The following is a 21564-nucleotide window of genomic DNA, read 5'->3' as shown; positions in this document are numbered from 1 at the left end:
TGGGGGGCCTGAAAACACTTGTACTGACTTGTAAGTAATATTGCCCTTGGCGAAACTTCCCCTGTAGTATAATATTTTTGTTAGGCTTAGAACTGGTAAAATTATTCCAAAAAAAAAAAAAACAATAACAACATGAATAGTTAGTATTAAAGGTTTCCCTTTGAAGGTTGCCGCCTCTTTTAAAAACTGTCATCAACCTCGGTATAGGCCTGTCAACAGACGAAGTTCGTTATCAATGCATTTATCTCGTTATTGACCTTGATGTTTACATTTTGATTTTGACATATTATTGTTACCTATAACGTGCATACAATATTACCTAAGTAGGTAGGTACACGTTATGTTTAGTGTAAACAACCAGTATAATATACAAAATAAAATCACACATATATGTTCTGATGAAATTGTCGAAAAAAAAAATCAAATAATATATACGGTGACGTGTATACTGTATATAATATAATAAGTAGGTCCGGTAATAATATACAGTTTTAAGAAGTCAATTTTTGAATAGAAAAATTAAATTACAAAACTACACCTAGGTATGGCCTAACTCTCTATAGGACAATGGAGATAAAATAGTTTTCAAAAATCCTCTAAACCTAACTAGGTAGAAGTACTAAAATATTATAACGCTCCTTAACACTCTATAGAATAATATGCCATTTAACATGATAAAAATATATATTATCACAAGTGTCTGAAGTAACGAAAAACAAAAATTTCGTTTTACAATCCGGTCTTTGTTAATTTAAACCTAACCCAACCGTAAGATTGAATAAATTATTTGTTAAAAAAAAATTCAATACTTACAACATTTTAGGTAAAATGGTACCTATATATATATTCAGACATCCTTAAAAAATAATAATAATTTATAAACGATTATGAAAATAAAATCCATAATAATAAATAACAAATATTGCTGTGAATAATCAAGTAATAAATATTAGGTATTTTAAAAAGGATAATATTTTTTTTCGCTTTGTCTAGATAACAAATTATTCGAATAATGTCCAACTCTGAGTGTATATCTAGTTTAACGTACCTATAATTTATTTCTTTTGGTATTGTTAAGCCAAACTAGTAAGAACGGCCATTAACACTGTTATGCCTAACCTTGCTCTCATATATTAATATAAGTATTAATTTGTTTTAATAACTATTATTCGGCAGTTTGACAGGCAAGTTTGAATAAATGGGCAAAATCGTTTGGCAATATTGTCACCTGACACCACCTACGGACTTAGAGCATTGCTTATGATAAATTGCAGCCTGTACATAGGTGCGATAACTAGAAGGTGTGCTGAATGTTTATGGTTTACAGGTATGTAATTAATTATATGTTCGACATCATTTTGGTTTTGAAGGCGACGGATTTTAATTTGAAAATATTTTCGGCGGTCTAAAAAAATATAATCCGAGTGGTGTAATTGCAAATAAATAGGGTAAATTCAAATTATATTTTTTAAATAAAGTAATCATTGACAATTTTTCAATTTAAGATATACTGCATGGTTAAATAAAATGCGAACTTTGTTGGTTCTTCTTATAAAGAAATTTGCATTTACATTTGACCGTTTAACTTTTACAATAATTACTTCACTTGACCTTATGTTAATATCACGACAAATCTGATATCCACGATCGAACCGAAATTTTACTTCCGACTTTTAAACAAAAGTGGACGTTATTCGATAAAAAAAAAAAATTAAACTAATCAAATATAGGTAATTATTAAAATGTATTCAAATAATATTGTTTGAAAATTATCGAATAAAATGTTATCTTTTTATTTTAACTAAGACGTTTTATGATTTTTTTTTTTTTATTTTTGTTTGTCTGCTTATTTGTTATTTAAAGAAATTTTTCCCAACTCTGTCTTCTATGAAGAAACTAGGCTATGCATGGAGATTTTTAGATAGCAATAAAGCACTTTCAAGCAAACTTCTTATAATATATTAAGCTGTAATTGCATGTACTCCATTTTGAATTGACATCAAAACGTTTGACAGTGTTGAAATGACTTTCAGTTGCATTAACTGGCTTGACCTCACATTGCTAACTTCTTACTCTGTTATCATCAACATTACTAGGTATTGTATTGCCTTTAAATAACCTATTGCCGTTTGCAACCACTTTAACAGAACACACATATCATACGGTAAACACAGTGCAGTAATTCGAAAAATAATATAGCTCTATGAAATACAGTTTTAAAAATTATTCAAACGTACAAGACAAGCTGAAAATACCACAAACTTTTTTTTTACAACTTTGTAGGCGATTTAATAATACTAAACGTGCTTGAGAAAATCTGAAGCCAGATTTGGATTCAGCCGAAAAATACTTATACTTGGGTTCGTGTTGCCCAAGAAAAAAATGTATTTTACAGTGTTATCTTCGAAAGTAATAAAACCTTAATCTTTTCTTACTTAATTCTTCTAACTGTATACCTACTATTGATATACTATATTATAAATTTAATCTAACATAATAAATGGTAAATATGTATACGTTTTATTTAGGCTTAAATTTAAGATCGGTTAAAAGTCGGTCACTTTCTGTAAATATTTTGATTGTTCAAAGAATCTGCAAAATGCTATTTGTAGAAAAATAATTGTACGCAATAAATATATTAAGGATTCAACTTTGAAAGTCTTGCCGTTTGCTGGATTTGTGTTTATATATATTATATACATACCTACATTTCTTATTACTCTGTTATTACATAAATGGCAATAACATTATTATTTAGTAAGCATTCCCGTCGAGCATACATATATATATATTATAAAATAAGCGAGTGGTTTATGTTATGTTGTGTATTTTGGCTCAACTCCAAACAGATTGGTTGAAAACCGGATTATTTCAGTAATCGCCTAGTGACCACTCGAAGGGTTCAAGCATTTGTTGATATACTTTATAGCTTGTTCTTATTATATAAGCATGTTCTTAGCTGAATACGCGGATAATTAAACTAAAACCAATTATATGATATGATATTATTCCTGAAATTTACAAAGAAAAGCTCATTGTGAAATTGTGAATTTTATTTGGATGACAGTTAAAAACTCCACACTGCTTGAACACTATTCCACGGACAGAGCAGGAATAAAACAACGAATTAAAAATCGTTTAAAAAGTGTTATTAATTTAAGATTAATATTAATTAAAATTGTGTAAAATTTATATACTTAAATATAAACTGTAAAATTATAAATTATTTAGTAGAATAATTTAACTATTTGTATACTATTTGGAGAGAATATTTACACAGTATATGATAATACTTTTTAGTTTGTACTAAAATTAAATTGTTTGATTAGTTAAAGAAATAAATTAAACTCGAACACCCAAAGGGTATATATAAGTGTACCTAATTGAAAAAAAAAACAAATTGGCACAATCTGTTATGTAATTTTCATATTCTTTTACAAACAGTCCTCCAATTATCAGTGTTAGCTGTCCATTGAAGTAACTGATTGTCAATTGCAATGAAATATAATTATTTATTGCATAACAGATTATGGACCTTAATTGCACCTATTTTCTTTGGCTTATGCGGGGATTTTATTTAAATTAAAACAATACTGTTTTAATAGAGTTGAAAAGGTTAAACAGCTCACAGCTTTATAAAAAAACTTTGTACTAATTACTAACCTTTAAAAAAATGTTTTAAAAAAGGATTTTATAAATAACATAAAATATATAATTTCCTCAAGTTCAAGTTTATCGGATTTTAGTTTTTGCTTGCCTAATGATATTATACATCATAAATCACAGGCCAATCATAATTTTTTTACTTTTAATTCATTTTACTTTTTACTTCATAAGATCTACTTTTATTTCAGAGTATTTAAATATAACCATTACTAGAACAACTATTCGTTCCATGTGGCATAGTATAGTTCCATAGCACTTTAATATTTATTAAAAAAAAAAAAAAACTACTGATCACTGTTGGTATTTGAAACTTTCATTCAAAATCGGTCGGCCTACGTAGTTTGGTTCCAAAGTAGTTTCAAATGGTCCAATACAAATCACATAAATATTAAAACATATACCAGTTAACAACAATAAAAAAACAAAAATTGTACTTACTCTTTTAAATTTCGAGAAAAATGTACCTAATAGTGTTTACTGTGTTTTTTTACTTGAGTTTACGACACCGGCATAAGAAAATATAGTTTTTTTTTTAGTATTTGAAAATAAAAAGATTAAAACTAAAATTTTTTTAGTTGAACTTATTGAGTTGTGTGACAAATTAATATACAAATTTGATACTGATAATATTGATATGAAACTTTGTGTTTACATTTTTCAATGGCAAGCATACTTGGACAAACCTGTTAATGAAAAGCAGTTACCACATTATATTTTTTAAAATAATTTTTCTCTATTACGACTTAATCGTAACTCGCCTTGTTACTTTTAGGCTCAACGTATTTATTGTATTACATATACAAAAAGACAATTTTGTACACTCGTCACTAGTCACTTAGTTACACTCGTCTGTGGACTACAATACTTATATATTAATTTTGCATAAACTCAAACAAAAGTCAAAATTAAAAGAAAAATCTTGTTTTTTTTTTCGACTTATATTGCAAGGTTTTTTTCTTTGGAGATTATTTTTCTCGTGTGGCTCGCGCTTAATAGGTTGAATTTTCGGTGCAGTGTGCACCATAATAATATAATATATTATAGGTTTTAATAGTAGGTAACATGCTATGGTGGACGAGGTAGTGTCTCTTTTAATAATTATTAGAATTTTCGAATGATTTTTTAAATAAATAAACAAAACGTTTCAAAAACAGTTTAAAAACCGTTTTTATTTCCGTTGGCCTCGGAAGACCGTCGTTAATTATGTAAATAATAATAAATGTTATTTACACGCGACCCGAATGACATAATGTATATAGGTACAACCTACCTTAATTATTATTTTTATTTAATGATTCACTCGGTTGACGGTAGATCGAGTCAAATTGAACAGAATAATTATTATTATTGAAATATTATGGTATACCTATAATAATGGTGCGATTAGGTCGGATGGACGCAGTGGCTTATGCAAAGGAGGGAGGGGGGGGCAATTATTGGCGGAGATTTGGAGGGGGGCTTGGGAAAACAAATAAATCTCAAAACTTAAAATTGGTGCTTTTCGAAGTACCTCCATTTATTTTTAAGTGAGAGGTTTGTTGAAATAAAAATAAACGTAGCGCTAATTTTAAGTTTTAAGGGTTTCTGATGTTTATGTTCTCCTTTTCTATACACAATTATTGATCCATCAGTTTTATAAATAGTTCAAATTTGCAGCTTTTTATTATACTGATAAGTGTTGTGCTAAAAAAAAAATCCGAGAACGAAAATGAGTTAATATCCCTTAACCGGGTTAGCTTATTTGCTAGACATTCATCGTACAGTAAATGTTATGTACAGTAATAGGTATAATCGGTTGATGATGAAAAAATATGATTTTTTAATACAACATAATTAATTAACATATCATAATATATATAATAGTACATAATATATTAACATATAATTGACATGATTAACATAATTAATGTTTGTTGTTTTTAAATTTTACATTTAAGTATAATACATTATTATTTAAACCGATATAGATATTCAGTGTATTAAAATACATTTCTTATCTAACTATTGTATACATTTTTTATATGCTCATATGCATACACACACACACACACATATATATGCCATCGCCATTCGCTCCCGAGCCTGTTGGCCAATAATTGACGGTGAACGCTCCAAAAGTTTCCCACTATATAATATTATAACTTGTAGGTAGCAGTTTGTACGAATAATGTTATTATTATTATTATTATTATACACGGTATGATAATATTTTACACGTCTTGTACTAGCTACCGGCTATAAGGTCACCACCATGCCATGCGTGCAGTCGTTACAGTAAAGACGGATCTTGTCAATTTCTCCGGCGAACACATTGTGCTTGTGCCCGCGCGAGCGACCACACCGTCACCGCTGCACGCTCTACACCATCAGTTGAACTGTCGCCGTCGGACATGCCGAGCTGAGAGTCTCCGGCAACCGCAATCCAACATACCTATTTGCCGTTTCGCTCTCTACCAGTGAGTTGATAATACATTTTTATTATTTTTTCTTTAACGTTAAGTCTCTCATTTTGATTGACCCGAGAAGCAAAGGACCACTAATGTAAAAAATATAAAAGCGTAAAAGTAAAAGTAAAAAAAAAAAAAATGTAATAATATACCTAACTTCCATGGTTAAGCGCACACTTGTTACAAGTCCAAAATACACTTGTTGATATCAATTATAGATAGAAAATTGAATGCGCTTCATTTCCGTATAAAAGTTCTTTAAATCTCAAATTTATATTTGTTGTGATATTTATATAATATTTACAATGAAAATTCGCTCTCTTGAATATTGTCACTTATAACTAGCGTGCCCTAAGCCATCAATTTATAATAATATATAAGTCGCGTTATAGGATTTGTTTCGCCCGTTGGCAGGACTAGAGGGCAACTAGTAAAGTTTAAATCAAGTGAAATTAAATTAATAATTTAAGTGTACGATTAGTTAGTCAGTACTAGTTAATAAACATTATTAAAAAACGTTTAATAAAAAAAGTTGGCTGAATTTTGTACCTAACGATGATCGAACCAATAACCATAACTTGGGTATGGTTAGATTCAATAACAGATTTTATAATTGAGGTGACCAAAATAACTACTAGATAACTGATAATATTAGAGTTTAAGGGTTTAAAAAAAATTGTACAATTTTGAATTTGTATTTTAATATTGGCCTAGGTGTCTATTAGGTATTTATAATATCCCGCCAATTTATAATAACATTCATAATAATATTATTTTCAGAATAAAACGTAGGAACGGGGAAATTAAAAATGTATACATATTATTATGTAGTTGTGATTACTTATTATCATTATTAAGTATCATATTTAAAACTTGGTACCATTTTTCTTTCAAGTATTGGTTTTGTGTTGAAAAAATTGGTAAACGTACTTTCAAATTTCAAGAATGGATACAAAAAATGAATCTTAAAAAAATGTTTTATTTTATAATGAGGGGATGGTGGTCAAGGGAAAAATTGTCCACACTTTATAGTGTAATAATTGATTATATTTCCATAAAAAAGATAAACGTATAATTAATTAATCAAAATTTAAATTTAAATTTTTCTTCAGGATTAGGTCTTTATGGCCAGATAAGCTAAAACTAAATACTGATATTTATTGGACAGTTATTATACTTAGCAATATAGCCTAGTTAATTTTTGCTATTTTCCAATTTTTTTTTCCATTGTATTCACCCCCAATTTTCTCATCTGTAAAAATGTAGAAGAAAATTAATATTATAATAAATTATATATAAATTTAATATTAAATGTAGGTACTCGCATAATTCACAATAATAATTTTTGCATAAAAAAATTAATTAATTTCACTGTTCATTAAATAATTTTACTGTGATCATCACTGTTGTGTAGCACTTGATTAAACTACAATGGTGTGGAATGGATTAAAAAAAAGCTTAATGTCTTAGAACTTTAATTGGCTCCAAATGAGACATATAAAAAATATTCTGCTAATTTCAAAAAGATAGCGACCCTATTTAAAAAAAAAAGATCTATACTACAAAGGCCAGTTGTCCAATTTGTCTCTGTAAAGAACCACTATGTGACATTAAGTATTTAATGAATGTTTATGTAATCAGCATGAGTTAGTCAAATATTAATTATCACATAAACTAAACAAGAGATTGTAATATTTATTGACTAATTTTTAGTTAACGAATTCGAAATGTTTATTTACTCTCTTCCTAGTGCTTGAGCAATTATGCGTTCTTGGTCCAATTCCTTTGCAATTATGTGAACATTTTAAATTACTTTATTATAAATTTTTTTTAAACTTTAATTGGGCTCTCCACTCTTTGAAATTGCGTACTTAACATCATATATGCATACTTAATTGCATCACTTAACATTATTATTCTTGCAACTCTCCAAATTCTAATGCTTTCAACCGAGTATATCCTTAAGAAATTGACATGAAGAGTAATTTGTTCATCATAAAAGGTATACAATAAATTATTTTATTTTTAATTGGCATAGCAAATACAGGTCAAATTTCAAAAGGTAAATTAAAATCAAAAGTATATATGAGTACTAAGTTAAACATAAGACGTTTAAAAATGTCCCAAAACGATTTATGAACGCGTTAATTAATTTTTGCATTTGATTAACGTGGGAAATTTTAATTTTTTATTTTAAAAGTTCTAATTTTAAATCCAATTTAAAATTTTGTCAATTTAAGATAAGATATTGTGTAGCTGAAATTTGATACTTAAAAATTATTCTCTTCATATTTCAATGATAAAATTTGTTTTCATTGAGTTACTGTCTAAAAAATTTGAATTTAAATTGGCTGATAGACTTGGCGTGTCAGAAACTCAACCAAAATCGATAAATGAGGTACCATTTTAAATATTAAGTTTTCCCCTTCTCGACAGAATCATCAACTCGCAAATGCACATTGTATTATTCGTTTTAAACAACACATTGTCTTTTAAAAAATTAAAGCTAAAAATTAAAAAATTGGCATGCGCACAGATGATTGAATAATATTGTTCGCTGTCGACCGCATGCAAACGTCGTTTGATAGGCAGCGGCATCGGGTGCTTTATTGTCGTTTAATGTATGATAATATCGTTTCAATGATCTTCTTGAACGGTGTTCCGGTCACAATACATCTCAAAATAAAACTTAAGTGCGCTCAAGGCCGTACGAATTAATACGGACAGTCCGGAGATGTCACCTGATGAACGTTGATGGAAATTTCAATGGTGTCGAATGTGTAGCAAGGTCTGTTTAAGTGCGTTTTATCCGTACGTCGTTTTTGTCGTATTGTGCCCCTTTGATGAATGATGGTCGCTATTCTTCTTCCGCCGAAACTATACATAGCTATATCCATATTTGTCCAGTGTCCACAGTATAAACGACCATCTATTGTTGGAAGAATTTTTTTTTTTATAAGAAAAAAAAAATACTTTTATACGGAAACCTTGGAAAAACTTTTGAAATTTGTCAATTAAAATATATTCTGCGACGGTCGAAATAATAATTATAATTATTATTAAGGTTTCTTTTTTTTTTTTTTATATATGCTCTTTGTATTTCAATCAAAATAATCTTACGCGCGCCAGACGATTCGTTGTTATAAGTCTTCGAAAATAATATACTTGTCGGAAACCTGCTAAACAACACATACAGCCCATTGGAAAATATTCAAGCAATTCGATATTTTATACACGTTAGTTTTTCATATAAATAAGATAATTCTACTATACATTATACAAAAAAAAAAAATATCATTTACATAACAGGATAATGTCTTGACAACATTTTGTAAATATGTTTTAGAAATATTAAATTTCTGAACAAAAACTATTTTTTTTAGCTTTGATGAGATAATTAAGAAGGTATTGTATGTATTTACAATAATGTGTTTTTATTTATTTATTTTTTTGTGTCTATACTGTAGTATAATTCATGATATCTTTTAAGCCACTGAACCGATGTCTTCGCGTATCAGCTCTTAAGATCAGAAATCGTACCTGTAAGGTACTTTAATAGACTAAAAATTTAAAAAGTTCATCCCTTTCCCTTTAAAATCGAGAAACCCCCCAGAAAATGTACATTTTTTTCAACTTAAAATTACTTAAAAATCTTTTTTCGAAATGTTCCAATTAGTTCCAAATTTGTATAGAATATTCTTAAACCATAGTACTACCACCGACAAACGTTGACAACCTGAACAATAATCGTACAACCCTTTCTCCTAGAAGGGGTGGAATTTTTTCTTTCTTTCGCTTTTTCATGTAAAGTTCTAGGGATTTATTTATGAAAATTAGACCAAAGGTAGTTCTAAAATGGGGCTGTAGCATAAACAATTTCCTCGAAAATCTGTAGTGAAAAACATTTTTTTATCAAGGAAAACCCAAAAAGTAGGGGAAAATTAAACTTTGACCGTGGTTAGTTTTTAGGTTGCTATGTGTGGTTTATACATACTACCTACAGATTAGCATCGGAGGGTTTATTTAAAAGTGATTTTATCACTTCCAGTTATAATAATTTCTATAGACCTCACAGGTTCACAGCTCTCCATTCCCACTATGCCCCGACCTCACTGTATTAGCTTTTTTATATTGTGAAAAAAATGTTTTTCCTGTAGTGGAATTATGACGTGTTAGCTGACGTGTTTCAAATATTTACTATGTGAATTTTATTTTTAAAAAAATCATTTAAAAAGTGACCTTTATTAAAATAGCAATAAGTTATGATTTAATTGCAATAATAATTTACTATTTTTGTACCGTGGATATTGCACAACACCAAACTTCAATTTTGGTGTGACACCACGCTGTACATACAAAATCAATATTATTATTTTGAAACAATAATTATTATTTTCTGCAGTGAATTCATAATAGGTCGGTGTACAGTAATATATTTTTCACCTGAAATATATTATACAAAGTAAAATTACATGATTTTTTTTAGTACATGAACGGTATCTTGATATATCAACGGATTTGAAGTACCTATGACGCAGACAATATGAGTGAACAATAATAAATTTGATTCTTCTATAAAATTTCTTAACGATATTAACAAAACGGCAGGTCATACCCACTAGGCATTAGACAGGTATTATAATATGTATTTTATAAGGTGTAAAAAAAAGTGCAAGTGAATGCTACAACAAGACTATTCAAAGTATTGGCACGTACCATTGTCTTATGCTGTAGATAGCGTACTCTTACTTTTCTAACAATGCAATAATGGATTGATACATCGATACTCACGGCTGAAAAGCTCTTTGTGGTCTTCAGAAACAACAAAGTCTAGTCCTCGTACGTAGTGCCTATATAGCTCTACAAAAATTATATTCTTAAAGTGTAAACAAATGAGAAAAAAAATAATTTAGCAAAAATATACAAAATTTTAGCTTCTTCTAATAGTTGTATGTCACTTACTAGTTTTAAATAGAAATATATGATATAAAATAATTATGTGCTTATTTATTAGGTCTCAGAAAGTACAAAAAATATCGTACGAACAATTATTTACTAATTGTCATTTATTTTTTTTCATCTTAGTTATCAGTTGGTACTATTATTTAGATCTAATGAGGATTTGAGAGAGTGTATTTTGTTTTTTGTCTGATTGTGTATACACTATGACTTAACAATTATGTTGAAACTTGAACTATTTATGATTTCCCGAAAATCAGTCGGATGAATCTGACATTTCTTTGGGCCACTCGGTGGAGTCTATGCTGGTGGAATAGGTGATGTACGTTTCTAAGTATAAAACCCTTGACCCTAGACTTACCAGATCGACACTTTCATGGCGCTGGCTAGAGTATATTGATGCACAATATTAATGACTTGCCTTTTTTCTTGTGGCTTAGTTGTGGAATCTTGGCCAAGATCGTTTGTCTTTCGTCTTTTGGTCGAATCCATCAATAACGTTCACTCATAGTTGTGAGAACCTGAAGTCCAAATGTTTGTAAAATTGATAGTTAAAATCCAATAAGATCGTGCCCAACTGTGTTAATGTGTTGTTTTTTTTTTTTTGTTTCTGCCACTACGATAATCGATTAATCACTTAATCGATTTCTTCATTTGTAAAGCAAACCATGAGCCGAATGTATTTTCTATGACAAATAGTTGAAAAAGTTCACACCTTCCTCTAATGTTGTGGAATTGACGAAAGTAAATGTATTTTATACTTGGGCGAGAATCGTTTTCACCAAACATTCTTTTCCAAAATAGTTTTGTAAACACGGCATTAAGGTCAGTTTTGGGAGTACGACCTTAATAAGCCAAGGTCTTTGGACTTGTATGTATAACGCGTACGTAGGTATATTATTATTATAATACAATAAAAATAAATAAATGCTTTATAACACTATCCCACAAAATTGCACTCTACTGTTTTGCCGAGTATGATTTTATCACTTATAAAACAAACCAGACGAGCATCGGTCAGCCTCGACCCCGAAAATATAATACGTTGAAAAAGTCATATTAATTCTTACCACTTCGAAACCACCATGCTAATTTTAATAATATATATCAAATAAAATAATATGTTTAACATCTAGCTCAAAAAAAAAACTATAAATGTGTATTGGATAAAAACTGTACGCTAAAATTAGTATAAGCATTGAGTCAATGGTGTATAAGATACATAAATGTTCATTGTAGTTTATTAAAGAATTCTCTAGGAATATCATAGTTATTAAAGTCCAGAGATATTCGAAATTGTATTGGTGCAAATAAACCTTTTGAAAAGGTTTGGTAACCTAACGAATAATGAAATCAGTTCAAATGATAAGATGTCCCGTTTACCATGAAAATATATAATGATTTGATCATATCCTAATAAACATATTTGTTTATCAAACAATAACAATTATAATGTAATAAGTCATAACTAATTTCTAAGCAAATGTGAACTTGTTCTAAAGAATGAAGCTGTATATAGTATTCCATTTTTCCAGAGTGATAAGTAAAGCCCAGATGATCGTGCATGTTCTTTCCGAATGGTCCAATAAATAGTTAGGTACTAAAAAATTGAAAAAACACTCTTGAGAAATCAAAATTGTATTTAGATTTTAGAATATTTTAGGTTTCTTAATTTTTTAACATATTATTCAATATTTACAGAACATTATACAATTTTTGAAATTGTAAAAAGGAACATCGCTATTAAATTTCGGAGATAACAAAATACACTTTAGAGATAACACTTAATAACAAAATCACTCCTGCTTCGTATTAACACTGAAAAAAATTTATACATAATATATAATTCTCCCATACGATTATACGAATTCTTTTAGACTGTCCGTTTTCAATTTTGGAATTTGTTCTAATGTCATATACTATTAGTGGATTCTATATACTACCATATTGCACATATTCAACATTGTGAAATTTGATTTTAAAATGTAAAATTATAGCGATGAACATTTATAAACAACAAATATATATTTTTAAAAAGATTAAATTTAGCATACCCAAACAATTAAGTATTAATTTCAAATCTAAAGCGAACAACACATAACCATCACGCAACACAGCGCTGAAGATGGAAGATGAAAGGCTTAAATATAAGTGTAACTGTAAACCATGTAGTTATTTCAAAAATATCGTTATTTTATTTTTTTTAAATTCCTTTTTTTTAAACATTTTACGATGACATACCGAACCGAAATGAAGCTTAAATACTAAAACAAGACATTTGAGTAGTGTGACCCAAATAAATATATTATTAATTTGATAATCGAATGCAATAATTTACAGTCTTTCAAGTTTTAACAAAATCCGGACCACAGGTCTCTTAATAGAACCACACTAACACTTAAATCATTTTTCATCTAAAATATCTATCCTTGAACACTATACAAAAATTAACAAATTTCAAGTCCAAAATCGAGAGCAAAACAATTAAAATGTACATATTTTTCAGTTTTCAAGATTGCACTTTATAAGTTAAAAAAATTGTTTACACACTACAAATCTTTTTTAAAAATATAGGTACCCTTTCCCTAAGAAATAGGGTAATAATTTTCCCTCACTTGTTTGGTGTAATTATCTGATTGATGGTCTGAAAATTAGGTCAGTGCGAAAATATAACGTACCTACTTAGGAAAAATAAAATATAATATAAAATATCACAATTATAAAAACTCCCAATATTATGTTATTATATAGTGGCTTTTAGAATTGTTAATTTTGATTTGCCATCTACTGTGATAGTCTGCAATTCACATTTAAATGTTTTCTTGAAAGCACTACATAAGTTTATTCACTGTGTACTTATAAATGTTTAGTAATGTTGAAAGAACTTTTATTTATAACAATTATGTACAATATTTCAAGTCGTTTAAAGTTACATAATGAAATATGCTTTATCGAAAAATTATTTCAATGAGTTAATTACAGATAAGAGTTACCTATTGAAGCTAAACCGTTTAATGAATACACAAGAATACATAGTGTAGATACAATAAACTAAACACAGAGCCAGTCTCCCCGCATTATACAGAGTAAGTAAAAAAAAGGGAGCACTTCAAATTGGAAAACTAGTACTTGTTATAACAAGTTAGGAAGTTACCCTACGCTGCATAAATATTTTTGTAATTTATTTTATCACATTTCACTGTAGGATACCTACTACAAATAGAATAGGTAGGGTTAAGCTACCTAGGTATGATATTTTTTAATCATTTTTACTTTGTCTCTTCGCTGTACAAACGGATTGAATGGGAATTAAGAATTTTGAAGAGAACTTTATTTTTTTCCAGTGACAGACGACAAAGAAAAGCAAGCCAAAGCTGTTGAAGCACAGGAGGCGGCCGCAAACAAAGAGGTCGACCCCGTACAACGGGCCTTAGGCGATTTTGGTTGGTGGCAGTTTTGGATCGCTTTCTCGTTGTCCTTGCTCAAGTTCCCCATAGCTTGGCATCAGCTAGCCATTATATTTTTGGCGGCCAAAACGCCATTCAAATGCGAGGACGGCTTCGTCCACGCCAACAACACCATCGGCGACAGGTGTAGTACCCGCGACCCTTTGACGCATCAGATAGTGCCGTGCCAACGATTCGTCTACGATAGGTCCGTGTTCCAGGAGACCATAAACACCGAGGTAACCTGACCCGGAGAACACTATCTTATCTTTTTACCGAACTTGAATCTTGTTTTTTTTTTTTTTTACAGTGGAATTTAGTGTGCGGTAGATACCAATTGTCCAACGTCGCCCAATCGGTATTCATGCTGGGCGTGTTAATCGGCAATGTCTTATTCGGTGTGTTCGCTGACAAGTAAGTTAAAGCAGTTTATATACACATGGTTATCATTAACCGTAGCTGTAGCCTACAGAGAGAAGCCCTGAGAAACTATTGCTTTGGTCCTCCGATTGGTATTTTGGGTAGTTAACGAGTAACAAATGTCAAACGTATAAAGCTTGAAATTGTTTTTACCGAATTCGAGCAACTCGACAATGTCTTTTTTATTAATTTCAAATCAATAATAAGCTACTACAATTAAAAATAACAAAAAAGGAATACCAGATACCTACCATAATATAGTGGGGAAGAAACATATTGAGTTTCGCAGATGTTCGGAAATTAATATTATAACTGAAAGTGATAAAACCACTTTCAAAAGAACACACTTCAATGCGAACCTGTTAATGGTGGAAAAATAAAAATTCGATAAAACATTGAAAATGTCAAACATGTGCTTAAAATTGTAATTTTTTAGTATTAGAGTGGATAAAATTAGGGTTGATCGCCTGTCTAAATAAATAACTTGTTGTCTATTGATTCATTCACTCAGTAGTAACCTGGAAATTTAATACGAGTATCACCCCCACTTTTTTGGGGGGAGGGTTTCCTTAAAAACAAAAACAAAAGCAATTTCCTCCTGTTCAAGGAAAACATGTGAATCATATGAAGTTTTCCAACCACATAAGATCAACTAAACACTTTACAAGATTCAAATGTTTCTTCTTGTTCAAGAACGAGAAAATAGAAAATTAACTAACGCTAATCGTGTACACCCTATTACTAAAAATACAATTTCTAGCACAGTAATGCCGTTACAATGATTTTTAGTATTCGCACTATCTATAGGTTCGCATCGAAGCGTTTACTTTTTGCTCTGTCATTTTGGCCTTTTGCAGAGTGCTTTCAGAAGTTTTCAATGTTTTGTGCTCGCTATTCTTACCGATTTCCTTAGAATCCTTTGGAATAATTATTATTTGGAATAATTTATGTTTGTCAATGAATGCGAACGCATTAGTTTACAATTTTCCGGACTATTGTGAACACATCAGATTTTCAAAAGGAATGTGCCAAACACGTGTGAATTTCCTCACGGTGACAACGTGTAGCTAATTGTATATTTAAATGTATTTGTTTTGTGATTATGTGCTCGTTGAATTTTGCTGGTCCTGTTTATAGGTACGGCAGAAAGGTACCGATGATTTTCTCCATTGTCTTGTTGCTGGTCGCCGGCGTTGGCACGTCGTTAGCTCCTTGGTACGAGTTGTTCCTTCCGCTCAGATTCGCCACCGCAATGGCCATCGGAGGACTGATGATTACCAGCTTCGTACTGAGTAAGTGTCATTGCGACCACTGTAGGTATAAGTACAGGCTATAGCTGTTATTAGGACACAATAATGACGGGTTTAGTTAGCTTGGGCACATTACAACACAACAGCTCTATTACACCGACGTAGGTGGGTAGGTACAGCTAGTTTGTGTGTATATTTTTCGTTTATAGTGCAGTTGTACAGTGTATGCTACACGCGAACCAATTACACGGCGTTTTATTTAGTTTTTTTACACGGGCTATAAACTGCGGTACAGTGTTTATAATAATAATAATAATAATTGTATTTAAATACACCCGTGTATTAATATTATGTCGTATTATACGGTCTGTTTTGCTTCGACACCGCTCGATTTGAATGTATGGAGCAACCTTGGAAAAAAATAAAACAATAATATTATTAAATTTGCTCGTGTAATTGACCGTGAACATCGTGTGCAAGGAAGGAAGGAAGGATGTTATAAACCGCATGATAACATGTTTTTAGACTTTGGGACTTTTCTAGTCGAAAATTGTTTTTGTTCATATTAGGTATGTATAAATATCTTGCCGTGGTTACCTATGTGGTCGTCGGTTTCCATCGAATGCGAATAAATATTGTTTATTTAGAATTGTTCAAAACACTATGTTTTGTAAAAAACAACAATCATGACCACTCGGTGTCGGTGGATTGTTTTACACCATAATATTAGCTAGTGCTATTCAATCAATATCCATTATGTGTTGCGTTTGTCTTCTAGTGACATTATCAGTCACGTACGGTCTCGTCAATCAAACCTCTTACAGGAGAGTCACGACCGTCCAAAACAACCATGAACCTTAAAAATCAATTCAGTTTTGTCATCGTTTACGTCCAAGGAATTCCATAGCGTTCCTTAGTTATTGTTAATGATTATAATCTGTAGTGCAGGTTAAAGTCCAGCCACAATAAAAATGATAATACGTACAAGCTTCCTTCTGGGTTACAACGCTTCCTATTTTGTATTATACAGGTGTATGTTTTAATGAAAATTGAAACTTGCTGCAACTGATATGCAATTTTATAATAGTACCTATCTATACCAAGCTTAACACTCGTGTAATACGTTTTAATATTAAAATGTTATTAAAAGTTGTTGTTAAAGTATTAAAAGTACTTGTTACAACGTGTGTATCCAGTATTATAAATGACAATTGGTGGGTGAGGTACTATGTAATTCTCATGCAAGACAACATTGGTTTGTGCCTTTAGTCAAGAAAAGTTCACAGGCATTTGCAGTTTACACTATACGTCTTTAGTTCGGTTTTCAATATCAATCCATATAGTAAAATATTTGATGTAGGGGTCTACACCAGCCAATGATTCGTTTATGACTAGATAGAGGAAAGATCCTACTCAAAATCGGGAAAGGATTATTCCCGAAAGCATATATTATACCGTGTTCCACGAGGAAGTAAACGAAATGGTACGTCTAAAACGATATTTACTTTATATTTCAGCTATGGAAGTTTTGGGTGGCAAATGGCGGACGATAGTGAGCACCTTACATCACATTCCGTTCAATTTAGGACACACGAGCCTGGGCCTCATAGCGTACTTCATCAGGGACTGGAGGCAGTTCCAGTTAGCCATAACGTTGCCGGCTCTGTTTTTCTTCTCGTATTGGTGGTCAGTGAACAAAACTAAATCAGTGGCACAACCAGTGGAGACGTTATGGAATTATCGGTTCTCCCGGAATTCAACTATATTACTAGTATTTTGACGGTCTTAAAACAGTCTTCTTGAACGTAATATCTGGTTGCGTCACTGAAACTTGGTGGAATGCAGGAAGAAACACTTCCGGTAGAGTCACGTGGTAACTTGTGTTTGCTAATGTTGTAGGGTGGTTCCGGAAAGTCCACGGTGGCTATTGGCGATGGGCAGGAAAAAGGAAGCGTGCAAAATACTGACCGCCGGCGCTGAACACAACAAGCGGAAATTGGACAGCGATTTCGAGAAGTCGATGAACGTGCCGGCCGAGAAATCCAACGACAACAAAGCCAACGTGTTCGACTTGTTCAGGACTCCCAACCTGAGGAAAAAAACGCTGGCCGTGTTCTTCAACTGGACGGTGTGCGGCTTGTGTTTCTACGGTCTGGCGCAGTACATGGGCGAAATAGGCGGCAACATATTCGTCAACGTGGCGTCGTCGGGCCTGATCGAGCTGCCCGGCGCGTTTTTGTGCATTTACCTGATGGAGCATTTCGGCCGCAGAAACACCCTGCTGTCGGCCAACCTGATCACGGCCATGGCGTGCATACTCATCACTTTCTTGCCGCAGAGTGAGTGCTCAAACCGGAACGCCTAAACATGCATAGCCTTAAATTTACCTAACGCTCTTTATTTCTGCCTCCTAATGATCGTCTAGACTCCGACGTAGAACACATCAAGTTTATACTGGCGTCGTTGGGCATAGTCGGATCGTCAATAGCTTTCCCGACAATATACCTTTTCAGCGGCGAGTTGTTCCCGACAGTGGTGCGCAACGTCGGTGTCGGGACGGCGTCCATGTGTGCCCGAATAGGCTCCGTCATCGCACCCTTCGTCTCTTCGCTGGCAAGACTTATAATTAATTAAACGTTTTTACTAGGGACGAGCACTTTCCCTAGGGATTTTTTTTTCAACACGGATAACATCCATTGGATGTGTTTTATAGGGCTGGGGAATTAGGCGTCACCGGTTTGAAATTTTACCGACAGTGATGAGGAACAGCTGATAAAAGATTAGTGACAGAGGCTAGGCAAGGAGATTGTATAAATATGTATATGGAGGAGAGGAAAGGAACACCAGCCGGTGGCGAGGATGGCCCAAAAATATACCTATGATTCGTTGTTTTTCCGTGGAGTGGAGAAAATTTCAATTATTTTCCCGAATAAGGATAGGTAAGAAATATGCGAGGAAAGTGCCCGTCCCTTACTTTGACTATTCCGGATTCCTAATCGGAAATCCTGAACGGGTGCACTACTGCTTCAGTATTTATAGACAGTACTGCGTCTTTATACCGGCATATGGTATGTCTGAGATGATAACGGAATTCTGTACCGAATTGCCATTATCTAGCTATTGCACCAGCTCGGTAACGGGACAACGTTTATTGTCATTATTCGTGTACAAGAACAGAGTCAGTAAATTAAGAAGAATTATTGTAGCCAGTACTATGGTCCGAGTCAAGTATGGTGGTAACCGTTATTGGCGCAGTACTGCACCTGTTGTCAGTGTTGGCGTAAAGCAAATATTTCTGTTTGAGTTCATAAGTACTCTATTATTGTTAACTTCGTGCTTGTAAGTAAAGCCAATACAATTTGGACGTTATCGTTTTACAGGGTATATTCAACGTATACTTACCGCCGTTGGTTTTCGGTACGTTCCCTTTGATTGGCGCCGTTTTGTGTTTGTTGTTACCCGAGACCCAAGGAAGTCAATTGCCGGTAACCATCGAAGACGGAGAAAATTTTGGCCTCAAAAAGTACGTTGCACAATACGCCATTTGCTAAATCGAACAAGGTGGATTTTTAACAAAAGCCATTTTTAACATTTTGTTTAAAAACCACAAAATGATTTTAAAAAATCCCCACCCTTTCTCCCGGATTCAAGTCGAATTTGTATTCAAGTTGGTAACGAAGGGTTTGTGGTTGATAAAAAACAGACTTATTAAATAATACCAAATGGAGAGATATAAGTAGGTCTTTTTTTTTTTGAAGTGTACAAAAAAACAGCAATAATAACGATGATGTACATGACAAGTAGTTTAACTCGATGGTTCTTTTAGGCTCAAGACACGGTATAATATTATGTACAATGATAGATACAATACATATAGCTTTTGTTTCAGAAGTCAACAACCGCCAAAAGCAGCAAATGGTACGTCCAATACCGGATTTGTAGCCGACGAACAGCTGTAATACGTTCCCATCATGTGCAACATGTCCATGTATTACATTATTATTATTATTATTATTTTATAGGCTCCCTGTATTATTAGTAATAAATTGAAAAATATGTATAAATTACTTTAAGATAATACGGTGAAGTATACATTATTTAAATGATAAGCGGTAAGACGAAGATATATTTTTCCATCTGTGATCATTTAACTTTAGGGGAAAAACAAAAGAAAGAAATACAACCGAAAACAGTTTTGTATCACAGCTAAAGACATCCGAATGAGATGTAATAATAATATGTATACCTACTTTATAGTTTTCTAATCGGTTGATAGTTGTGCCCGTTGAAGGATTTTAGGGGACTTAAGATTGTCCAAAATTTAGCTGTCTGGTTGACAAAGCTTTTTTTTTTACATTTTTCCTTTTCTCCAATTTTTAGCATACCTATAATTATATTTTACAAAATAGTAAAACATTCGAGTCACGTTAAAAAATGCGCACAAAGTTCAAATGGTGTCTAATCGAAATTCCCAAAACAGTTTTAGGAATTTCGATTAGATTTTAGTAAAAATGTTTACATAATCATAAGTTTTTGATTAAAAAATGTTAACAGGTATCAATATAATGACAATTCATTATATTGACTTGGCTTACTAACAAATAACGATCCGTCTTAGGATTGCATTTCTTTCATTGTCTTTATTTTAACAAAACCGGCTTCGTCAGCGCTGGTTAGAGAGGGCTTTACCCTTTTGATTTGGTTTTTTTTTGTTTTTTTACCTCACACCATTAAATAATAGTATTGTATTATAAATTAAAATAAAACACTTTATTAATATTTTTATTACTATTCTAATATTATACATTTTACAACACCTTTTTGCCCTCGTGAATGTATTGTTTGCCCCGACTTATGACAGGTTAAGTTTTATTTTATACAAACAAACTTTTTAAAATATGACCTTCATTATGATAGCCTATAGGTATGAATTATTATTTTGTACGTTCATTTTTAAATCTTTACCGATTTTCGGTAAAATCCACCATGTAAGTATATGAAACCTATTTGGTATTTCTAGTATATTATATTGTTCAACAGTATCTAGTTGTTATTTATTAAAATAATTATAAATTGTATTTTATTAAAAACAATTTGAATAAAAGATAAAATAAAAATAGGTACGTTTGTTTGAGAGTACCTACATCAACAGTTAACAACACCAAGATAACATAGTCCTTCTAAAACTATGTATGTATATATATATATATATAAATCATTTAAATAACATTTAAAATTGATAATTAATAAAAAAAAATATTCTCCGAGTACCTACAAGCTTTGCTTTTTGGAAAAGTATAATAGTCTTAGCGAAAATGTATTCTATATTATTACTGTAACCGTAAAAATGGTAAACGGGTTCACCCTTTATGACTA

At 31.5% G+C, this 21564-nt stretch overlaps 1 protein-coding gene across 2 annotated transcripts; it reads left to right on the top strand.

The window, feature by feature from the left end:
• The first annotated feature begins 1312 nt into the window (after window positions 1–1312).
• Window positions 1313–20252, top strand: LOC126846431 (organic cation transporter protein-like). 2 transcript variants are annotated; one of them, XM_050585815.1, is made up of 10 exons: window positions 1313–1327; window positions 5895–6122; window positions 14417–14757; window positions 14829–14932; window positions 16076–16230; window positions 17706–17874; window positions 18088–18527; window positions 18614–18801; window positions 19569–19711; window positions 20078–20252. In XM_050585815.1, coding segments are annotated over exons 2-10 (1611 nt in total). In that variant the 5' UTR covers window positions 1313–1327; window positions 5895–6121; the 3' UTR covers window positions 20148–20252. The 2 variants fall into 2 exon arrangements, with proteins under 2 accessions (XP_050441772.1, XP_050441773.1); XM_050585816.1 differs by lacking the exon at window positions 1313–1327 and having other exon boundaries at window positions 5885–6122.
• Window positions 20253–21564: the final 1312 nt, after the last annotated feature.

This window comes from Adelges cooleyi, unplaced genomic scaffold, assembly GCF_023614345.1.
Source record: "Adelges cooleyi isolate 19-005CV unplaced genomic scaffold, UGA_ACOO_1.1 ACOO_flye_CR_arks_rails_tigmint_CR_PRNA_9, whole genome shotgun sequence".
Lineage (NCBI taxonomy): Eukaryota > Metazoa > Arthropoda > Insecta > Hemiptera > Adelgidae > Adelges > Adelges cooleyi.
The sequence above is the reverse complement of the archived record's forward strand: the minus strand, read 5'-3'. Positions and strand labels throughout refer to the sequence as shown.

Excerpts from the sequence above, each read along its gene's own strand:
- LOC126846431 (XM_050585815.1), top strand. Across the intron at positions 14,933-16,075 it reads TTCGGTGTGTTCGCTGACAA|GTACGGCAGAAAGGTACCGA; the intron begins GTAAGTTAAAGC and ends TCCTGTTTATAG. Across the intron at positions 18,528-18,613 it reads CATCACTTTCTTGCCGCAGA|ACTCCGACGTAGAACACATC; the intron begins GTGAGTGCTCAA and ends ATGATCGTCTAG.